Source organism: Cryptomeria japonica, chromosome 8 (assembly GCF_030272615.1).
Source record: "Cryptomeria japonica chromosome 8, Sugi_1.0, whole genome shotgun sequence".
Taxonomy (NCBI): Eukaryota; Viridiplantae; Streptophyta; class Pinopsida; order Cupressales; family Cupressaceae; genus Cryptomeria; species Cryptomeria japonica.
This window is the reverse complement of record NC_081412.1, coordinates 667,696,689-667,707,831: the sequence shown is the minus strand read 5'-3', so window position 1 is coordinate 667,707,831 and position 11,143 is coordinate 667,696,689. Positions and strand designations below refer to the sequence as shown.

General features: G+C 34.0%; 1 protein-coding gene across 1 annotated transcript; it reads right to left on the bottom strand.

The window, feature by feature from the left end:
- Window positions 1–8,105: 8,105 nt before the first annotated feature.
- On the bottom strand, window positions 8,106–9,195 carry LOC131054855 (non-specific lipid transfer protein GPI-anchored 21). Its single transcript, XM_057989480.2, has 2 exons — window positions 8,792–9,195; window positions 8,106–8,461 (listed from the first exon to the last, which is right to left on the bottom strand). The coding sequence occupies exons 1-2, from the start codon at window positions 9,111–9,113 to the stop codon at window positions 8,445–8,447; spliced, it is 339 nt and encodes a 112-aa protein (XP_057845463.1). The 5' UTR covers window positions 9,114–9,195; the 3' UTR covers window positions 8,106–8,444.
- Between the last annotated feature and the right edge of the window lie 1,948 nt (window positions 9,196–11,143).

Here is an 11,143-nt window from a genome sequence, read left to right as displayed (position 1 = left end):
TTTAACAAAATTAATTTGTTTAGTATATGATTGCTTATTTGAATGATGAAGAAGAGATTGTATTTAGACTCCGGAGATGAGGATAAGAATGATCACCTCAATTAGAAATGTAAATTTGCCAATTCGAGTCATGGAGAGGATAATTGAATCATTCTATTTAATTGATTGATAATTGTGCACATCGAGTTTTTTTTGAAGATGAAGTTTGTTTTGTGAGAAAATAAGTTTTTAAAATGAAGAAAAAGGTAACATGTAAGAAAATAATTATGAATTATTTAATTGATTTAATTAACTTTTCAATGAAAAAGTTTTTAATATGAAGAATGAGTTAATTGATGATATGGAAATACAAATTATTTGGAAGTGGATAATTAGTTTACTAAATAATGAAATATTATTTAATTAAATGAATAAATGTATTAATTAATGATTATTAAATTATAAATGATTTGTGATGTAATAAATGATAAATGATATTTAATCGATATTAAATGACAATGAATAAATGATATTTAATGGATATTAAATGACATTGAATAACTGATTAATGTGATAAATATTCAATTAATGGTAATAAGAGATATTTTTATTGTTTTATATTTTGCCATTATTTGAAGCAATGTTCAAAGTGACATTGTTTCAAAGAAAGAAAAAACTAGCTAAAATAGAATAAAATATGAGATGATTGATTACCTCTTGAGATGTATTTTGTGCATAAAATGTATTGGTGATCTCTTGAGAAAAGAAAAGATGAAAATGTCAAATGTAAAATAGAAAACAATGGAAAAAAAGAAAGATTGAAAGATGAATGAAAAAAATATGATTATGGATGAAATGATGATGATGTGTTATGTTGCCTTTGAGATCAATAACCATTATTTAATGTAGCAATGGATATTATGCACTAAACATTTGAAGATCAAGGTGACAATATATCCAATACATGGATTTAACTTTTAAAAATAAAAGACAATAGGATGCCCAAACATTGACAAGGCATCTAATGCTCTTGGTGGGCTTGCGATGAGACAATCATCAAGCATGAAACATAAAAACAAAGGACCTTTCCTCAATGTATACTATTCAAAGCACACTATGATATGAAATGATTGTGGTGACCCCAAGTAGGCATAATATGGGTCAAAAGGTAGGGCAAAATAAAAATCAAAAGTTCAAAAAGATAAACCCAAGAAAAAGACACGCGCCTGTTAATAGACACACAACAATACACTATCTTATGCCAAGGTGTGGCAAGTACTAATTTATGGATTTGGATTACGTCTAGTTTCGGGAAGGAAATGCCATATATAAGACAAGCTATGGACAATGTAGAAATGTTCACAATATTTAAGGATTTTTTTTTGATTGCATGTTATCTAAGTTGATGTTGATCTCTACAATTTTATGTTGAAAGCACATGTTTCAAGTGTGATGATTAATGATTTGAAAGCACATTTTTTATATTTTGCATTTATTAATGAGGTGGTATGTGATATTTTGTGGATGGCATATTATAAGGACCATGAAAACTGTAGATTATTGAAGGATACACACAAGCAAGAAAGCAAGCATGCAATGCAAAGACAAACATGATCTTGCCCTTGGTCAATCTAGAAATCTATTTGATTGATTGATTGATTGATGATGATGATAACATTGTTAATATGAGAAGGATGCATCCCTAGAACAACACGAGTATTGCAAAAACATATATCGATGACGATAATGTGACTAAAATGGATCAAGGTTTATTGCAAAGTTGAGAACAAAACCAAAGGATGTTTAGGATGATGCACTAGATTGCATAGAAAGAGTGTATGGACTAGTATCATTGCATTTGGATGGTATGCTTTTAGGATTAGATGAATTATAAAGGAATGCTTGGATAGGTAGACATGATTGGAAGTTTGGAACCATTGATAAGAAAAACCAAGTGTATTGATCAAAGTATTATTAGTTGCGATATTTTTGGATGAGGATTTAGTATGTGATTTCCAAGGATTATGTTACCTAGGAATAATATGTTTGCTCCAAGATGCGGGTTAGATAGTATTGTGTAGGCTATGACATTATGTTTGATGGTGCATGGACAAAATATCGACATGTCAAGAATTTTCCAAAGCATTTCTTAAGTTTGTGTCCCGATCCTTATCAAGCTCAAGGTGGGTAGGTAGGATAAATAGAAACATAGAATGGATAAGTGGTAGTAATTGCATTCAGGATATTATGGAAAGAAATGAGGTTTGAGTTTGAGGGTTAGGTTGAATGTTTTGACTAGCTAAGTTAGGTTGTATCCTAAGAGGAGTGGGGTTGGACAATGTGGTTGTAGGCTAGGTGGAATCATGGTTCTATTAATAGGATTAGATGATGTGGAACTAGACAAAGTAGCAAACACTTCATCTAGTGGGGGATAGTGTTACGGGGTTGGTGGTTCCTTGTTGCAAGTTTTCATGTGATTGGTTTTGGATATTCAATGTAACTATGGGCTCTTGCATGGTGAAATTATTTGTTCATGGTTGGTTGACATCAAAGACAAGTGTAGTTATGTTTTGAGGCATGCCATACAATTTAAAAAAATAGTGAATGTAACTAGAATTTGGTTCATAATAAGCTTACTTACTTGAAGTTGTCCAAGCTAGGGGAGGGTGTGACACCCTCCTTTATAAGTTGCTCTAGAAAGTATGTTTTATTCAAACCTATGAAGCGATCTATATGGGTGAAAATTTTAATGAAAATTTTCAACCTTATATTTCTACATCAATTTTGGTGTTCGCCACTCTAGTCATGTTGAAATTCATTTTGACTATTCTGTAGCCTAAGAACCCATCACTTGTGTGCCATGCAAGTCAACTTATACTCTCCATGGCATCATCAACTGTTTCCTAAAGTTTGGAATCTTAGTTCTTCAAGGACAATAATGCCTTATTCCTTTAATATCAAATTCAAATTTCAATTTAATTTCCCCCAAAACCCTAGTGTTGGTGGTTCCTTGTTGCAAGTTTTCATGTGATTGGTTTTGGATATTCAATGTAACTATGGGCTCTTGCATGGTGAAATTATTTGTTCATGGTTGGTTGACATCAAAGACAAGTGTAGTTATGTTTTGAGGCATGCCATACAATTTTAAAAAATAGTGAATGTAACTAGAATTTGGTTCATAATAAGCTTACTTACTTGAAGTTGTCCAAGCTAGGGGAGGGTGTGACACCCTCCTTTATAAGTTGCTCTAGAAAGTATGTTTTATTCAAACCTATGAAGCGATTTATATGGGTGAAAATTTTAATGAAAATTTTCAACCTTATATTTCTACATCAATTTTGGTGTTCGCCACTCTAGTCATGTTGAAATTCATTTTGACTATTCTGTAGCCTAAGAACCCATCACTTGTGTGCCATGCAAGCCAACTTATACTCTCCATGGCATCATCAACCGTTTCCTAAAGTTTGGAATCTTAGTTCTTCAAGGACAATAATGCCTTATTCCTTTAATATCGAATTCAAATTTGAATTTAATTTCCCCCAAAACCCTAGTGTTTTACTTAGCAATTTTTTTTCCAAAGTTTACTTGAGCATGACAACCCATAAATGAAGCATACACAACATGTTGCAAGTGCAAAGCCAACACATATATAATAGAGCCATTTCCATTACAAGTCACATCCAAGGGTGCATCCCATGACATCTAATACATCAATATAAGCTACATGCCCAATGTATACATATATCTTCAGTTGCCCTAGTTGGAGACTTGCTACTCTTGAAAGAGATGTCACAAGTTCAAATCATGTAGTGAGTAGGGTATATACACCTCTTTTGTAGCACAACTAGGTGCCTCTTTCATGGAGTACGGGGTAGTTGCATATACTATAAGGTATTTGTAGACCCAAAAACAAATCACCTAGTATCATGGACTATAAAAGGATCCACTTCCATTTAAATATGGGTAAAAGTGTACAAAGTTGTGTCAAAATTTAGGCCAACTTATCGCTTATTAGCACAAGTGAATTTAAGTATTTCTAACTAAAAATAAATTTTGGTTAACCATATGGTCTAGCTAGATTCATTCTATCTATTTTATTTATGGACCACAACATTTCCAATTGGAAATGTCTATTAACTTAGAATTTTATACCACTTTGGGTCCAAATGCCAATTTTTTTTTTTAAAGACTCAATATCTCAACACTTCCTATTGTTAAATAATATTTGTTTTTAAAATATAAAAGTACCCTTTTGTAGATCTATAGGTGAAGTTTTCTAAAATATATCTTTGAATATTTTAATTAGTTTTATATTTTATATTTTATTTTTATTGAAAGTAGGTAATTACCACTATAATATAAGGTTGAGAATACTAAATTTTATTTTAAAAAATACCCCCCTCTGTTGTGGTTTGTGGCCAAGATGTGGTTGAAGATGTTGCTTTCTACCAACATTGTGGGTTGGTGTGCAAATTTGCTAGGTTGGGTGAGTGATTCTTGGAAGCCTTTGGTTGTTAGTAACATTAAGCTTTTCCCTTGTGCTAAGGGTTTTTTCATTGCTTCCTTTTCTTCTTCTGATGATCACGACTTCGTGCTGGGCAAGTTGTGGGCTTGGGGAGTTAACTCTCTCTCGATAAAACCTTGGACAACTTCTTTTAACCCTCTTATCGAACCACTCAATGCACGTCTGGTATGGGTTTGCCTTCCCAATCTTCCTCTTCATTTTTGGGAGCATTCTTGTTACGAGGCCATTGGCAACTCTATTGGCCAATTCTTGAAGGTTGATGATTCCACGTCCTTCATCGGTCATTCTACTTTCGCTCGCATTTTAATCGACATTGACATCTCTATGCCTCTCCTTGGGGATGTGGTTCTTTTGTTTGGGGAAAGGCCATAAACTCAATCATTGGATTATGAGGGCCTCCCCTTTCACTATTGTAGATGCTTCTCAATTGATCACATAGCTTCAAATTGTTTTCTCTCATACCATAAAGGTGTTGCTACTTGGTGGAAAGATACTAGTACTAATTATTTGACTGTCGAGGCTCCTGATTCTAATGACTCTTCGCATGTCGATGATTCCTCCTTTGAGGATGAGGTTGTGCCTCTTACTGCTATTTTAGCCTTTGCTACCCCCTAGATCCTACTGGTGTGGCCTCTTCAAGGCTTGAGGTTTTTACTTTTGTTGCTCCCGTTCTGCAACAACAGTTCGCTCTTGGTGAGTCTACTCCAGGTGTTGTTCCACAACAATAGTTTGCTCCTGGTGAGTTTGCTTAATGTGTTGTTTTGCAACAATAATCTTCTTTGGTGCTGACAGACACTCTAAGATGATTCCCCACTTGATCCCAATTACAATCATGTTCCTAATAATAGTTGGACCGTTGTTTGTTGTAGGCATACAAGTAAGTCTCACCCCCCCTCCCCCCCAAACTCTTTTATCTCAAGTTTTGGGTGATTCTCCCCAATCTTGACGTGGGTTCCTAGCCTTCTGCTATTGTGTTGATGTTGGTTTGGTAGGCCTTTCAACAATGGTCTTCTAACTTACTATTAACGGTTTGTTTGACCTGAGCTTGTATAGGGTCAACACCCTTGTTTTGTTGCCTTTCTTTTATGTCACCTATAGGCTATTTGTATACAGGATCAACCCCCTTGTTTTGTTGCTTTTAAAAGTAAAAAGCATATTAAAATAGTCCCTACATAACAAACTTTTAAGTTTTTTGAAATAGAGTTCTAAGGTTTTTTTGAAACCTTGACCCCTCTTTTAATATAAATTAGGAGAGAAACAAAATTGTTTCACAACAAAAAAATACACCAACACACCAATAAAACTACAATCTATAAACAACAAATGAACACAACAAAACACATAAAAATAACATTGGAGCATACTAAAATGCAAATAAGACATAAGACCAAATCACTAGAGACAATTACAAGTAATCATGACCTCCCATTCCTTTTGAAGAGAATAGAGATTAGAACTAATATCTTATGTACTCATAATGATCTGAATCATTTGACCACCTTTGGTGTGAGGCTAAGGGCCTTGCAAAGATTACCCTCGATAGTTTTAAACTATTTTGTTGATGACTTTTGGGTTGTTCAAGGAGTTAGTGATCATGGCCTTGCTAAAGTTAATAATCTCCTATATGTTTCCTTTGATATCCTCAATATCATTCTCTAGCTACCTAATTCTTTTACCATTCAAAATCAATTGTTTCTTCATATGCAGAAGCTCCTCCCTATTGTTCCATTCTATAAAGAGTGCACTTTGTATCCTATTTTTGTTTAGCTCCACAAAGAACTAGATTATTATTTTCTGGTGATTGTCGAACACATTGTGAAGCTTATTGGTCTTGTTGGCCAATCAATCACTTATAGAAATAACATTATGAAGAGTTGGCGAAAAGAATTGAGTAGCATTTGTCCAATCAAAATACCCTTGGCATAAACCTTCCACCTTAGGAACTCTATTTTGAACATTTATTTCCTCTTGTTCCAACAAAATTCTCTTCCCTTTAATATAATACACCAAAAAGCCACCACTAATAACTTCACCTTGGGTGTTACCTCTAGATTTCTTTGAGTTCTAAATCATAATACCAATTTCATCATCCTCAAAATTATCCTCAAGGCCATAAGAAATAAGGGATATTTCAAAGAAAAGGGACACATGGTCAAGAGAGGGTGAAGAGGGTAGTGGGAAGGGAACAAAACTTTCGTTTGAGTTTAGTTTATGAGTGGTGGGGGGTTGACCAACATGAGCCATCACTCATCAAAAAGGGTTTGGGCTTCAGTAACATAGCATGTTTCAAAAGGAAAAATGATTAGCATTTGATATATGAGAGTGATTCCTTTAATTCTCTTAGCTTCTAGAATTATTCTAAAGAGGAGAGGAGAAAAAGAAGGAAAACTAACATTCATTTTATAACAAAATGACTTTTATGAGGGCAAAGTGGTAGGTGTAGATTGCATTGAATCTACATTCTAGTATGATGTAGCACATGATTTGAGGGCAATCTCATCTTACAACCACATAAGTAAAAGCCTAGTGTACAAGTAGTTTGAGCTTTATTAATTGTTTCATCCTTCTTTAGGAAGATCTTCATTGCATCCTCTCCATTATGCTTGTCCTTAAACATTTTTCTCTCTTACGTTGATAAACCAATGACCATGGTTGTAAGCGCCTTAGAAATATGAAGCTTAGCAGTTGGGGTAACAACCACGAAGCTCTATTTTTTGACAAATTCTCCAAATAAAGTGGTATCAAAACCCTTCAAATTCTCCATATAGGGAGTAAGGATGCCTTCATGAAGAATTCTCCATATTTTATTGTTTTTCTTCACGGCTTGTAGGTTAAAGGTTCAATCTTATTATAGTCTCCTCCCACTTTCACTCTTTGTTTTTCCTTACCTGCTTGCAACTACTCTTTACTTTTGTAGTGGAATTCGATAACTCTAGACCAAAAGAAAATGAAGAAATAATAAATTCCCCAACTTCGTTACATAAGTTTCTTGAAATCTTCTTGATTTTCACCATGCCAAAGAATAATGAAACCCATCATTATTAGAATAGAGATGTTTTAGTGTCACGAGAGATCAATCTTGTCAAGTTGTATAATTATTGTCACATGATTAAAAAAAATAAATCATTTTGAAAAAAATCACATAATCCTTTAATCATTACACTTGTGTTTGAAAAGAAGTTCGTCAAATTACTATTCTCTCTGTGTTAAATCTCCAAATAGACAAGAGGAGAAATTACTATTCTCTCTATATGTATTAAATCTTCTCGTAGACAAGACTAGAAATGAGGGTGAGAGAATAAAAATAAAGTTCTCTATATACCAACTAGAAATAAAGACCCTTCAGAAACCCTTAATGATATTTATAGGATCCCCTTCACCCTCGAGAAGCTAATGCTGAGATCATGAGCCAGGGAAAGACCCTCGCAGGCAGCTAGTGCTTCACAAAATAACTAGATTGAACGCCTAAATTAATGGAAAAAACAAAAAACAAAAATATAAATAAGTTACAATCAAGTAGTTTTTACATTGTTCCAGAGAACATGCACTTAATGAAGCCAACTCATTCCATATTTTACTTTGACTAGAAGGATTCCCAGTATGCCATGGAAAACATTTTAATAATCTTAATTACAAAAGTTATAGATATACTAATTCCAGTAATCCACAAATTCATTCTCATATGACTCAACTTAATCTCATAGAAACGGAACCAACAAAGCATGCATCCAGGTGCATATTACATGGTATAGTAGCGAATAATTTTTTACTAAATTTAATGTGGCTCTCCCGGCCCAAAGCATTCTGCAGCTTTTTCTTTATTTATAATCAGTAATATAGAGGAAAGGCTTTACACTATGTAAGCCCATTGAGTAGCTATTAACATAAGGTCTATGATCATCCTCTCTGTCTCCATTTATTCTCTATAAAACATCCATGTTCAAGGCAGAGTGTAAGCTGCACAGAAAAACAAGAGCACCCTGTCATCACCCACTTCCACAGAAGATTCAAACATATAGACAAACAATCTAAATGTTTTCTGGATTAGATTTTATAGAGATTTTTTTCATCAAAGTTCCGATCTATCATCAGGATGGTATTAGAGTTCAAAAAGATTAAAAAAATTTAAGTAGTTGGAGACCCAACAGATTGTGATCAAAACAGAAGATGAAAAAAATGGTTACACAATCTAATCCAGAAAACAATTACATTATTTACTATAGATTGTAGAAATCTAATATTATTAATATAGACAAATATTAGGAAACGGATTGTGAAAAAACATACCTCCACACTTGTACCCAACAGGTCTGTTCTGAAAGTTGCAACGCTTTGGGATGGTGATGGCTATTTCAGGCTTTATTCCAGCTTGCTGTGCAACTTTAGAGAGCATGACAGCACAGAGGCATTCCTTTTGAGTGCTGAGCTTCTTGATAGAGTCACAGCATCTTGATGAAACAGGGGCAGTCTTGTCTTGTGCTGCCTGAGCACAGGGTGCCATTGATATGGCTGCTTTTTCCACAGGGGTATTCCCACACTCTCCATCTCCATACACACCCACTATCAGACCCATCAAAACCAGAAAGTACAGAGATTTTGCAAGAGCCATTAGGATGACACTGATAAAACACTTCCCTTTATGAAAATCAATAAAGACTTTCACTTGCAGCTTGTTAAGTTGAGATGAAGGTCTTGGCATTGGCTTGCATGTATATATAGGCCAAGAAATTGGACAGCAAATTGAAGCAAGAATTTTATATATGTTAAAAATGGTGGCAGTGGAATTGCACTGCAAGATAGTGAAGTGGGGGCTCCATAAGTAATGATGAAGAGCCCACTTCACTGGATGCATAGTTTTGCTGGCAAGAATGTAATCATTTTTTATTGGGCCACTCTAATAAAATCTGTAATACTTTATTCAGTCACGCAACAAAATCTGTAGTATTTTATTCGGCCACTTAGAAAGAAATCTATTATATTTTTTTGTTTCTTTCAAATTAGAGATTTTGAGAAATCCTCGTGGCATTCTTATCCATGAATAACTTTTTTATTGTTACACTACCCAGATTTTCATGAAACAAACTCTCTCTTTCTTTTTTAATAAACTAGTCAGTGTCTCCTCTACCTTTCAAAGTGCCTAGATTTTAATATATCATTTTATCCCACGTTTTCAAGTGATTTGATCTCTTGATCACCTCACTATTATATAGGTTAATTAAATAAATAATTTATTTAGTTCATATTAAAATATAATGTAGAATTTAAATGACTTAAATACAACATGATGTTGAAGATGTTATGAATCGATTTGTTTGTTAGAATTTTAAGCTTTGATCAAATGATTATTTTAGAATATGTAAATTGACCAAGTCTTATTGTGGTTTCGATTTGTGCTTGTAGACCTAATTCTCATGCTTGTAGAAGTGAACTAGCATGTAGACCTAAACTTGTACCCATGAGAATGAATTGGCTGAAATACAAAAATTGGAACTTGCTCACATTAATGCATGTGTTTTAAATCATGGTAATGAACTATTTAGACCCCTAAGGTATCCAATTCAATAGATTTTGAATAATGATTGAAGATAACAAAAAATGTATAATGGGCATAGTATGAGTATGTTGATGTATGCTTTGATTATGCTGCTATGATGCTCTCATGAATGCTCTATCTTTCAATTATTTCCAAGTTCTAATTGATGGTTTCAAAATGAATGAACAAATGTTTTTATGTACCCTAATGTAACACACAAATCAACACAAATGTGTTCTATGGTAACTCATAATGACTAGTGAAACGATTGGAAATATATAACTGGAAATTTGAATCTTTAAAGTTTGAGGTTCAAATTCATAACTAGATAGAAAATAAGTCGATTGATTCTACATCTATAGATCTCATCCTAAGTAATGAATGGGAGATATAGGGACCAAGATCAACTTCTAGCCCGGAGTAATGGTGAGATTAATATATGATCTAGTGGGACCAAGATATTATGACATCATTATTGAATGCATGTAATATTGTACCACTTATAAACTAGTTATTGCATAAAGGAAACTCTAATCAATGTGGGACAAAAACATAAGGAGAAGGACACATGTATGCTAATGTAATTGTAGATGGAGGGTCCAATTAAGGGTTTGATGTAGGAGCATCCTTGGTTCTTGGCAATCTTGCACCAACCAAAAACATTTTCTTTTCAGTTTATTTCCCGTTTTGCAGTTTTAGTATTTCTTTGCATTTGCTCACCAGATCTTGTGGAGCTGGATTTTGTTCATAGGTATGTTCATCTACCTTATCCTTGGTCCACAGAATGTTTGGATCTTTTTGGACAAGTTATTGATTTTGGAATTTGAGATAGTTTTCTAGCTTGGAGCATCGAAACCACCTGGACCCATTCGCTATTGGTGAATCTTGCGGATCTCTTTTGTAGATTGTGAAGCTTCAGTTTGTTGTTTCCAACGTTTCTTGTGGCCGACCTTCCCTTGGGTCCGTACTTCATTCTATGGATTTTTCGGAGGGATTCCTTTGGCGGAGGCCAACCTTGTTGTTTTACACGTTTCATCTTGATCATCGGCTATTGTTTCATCTTGGGCTGACGCAGATCACTCTTGATCATATAAATCAATTTAATT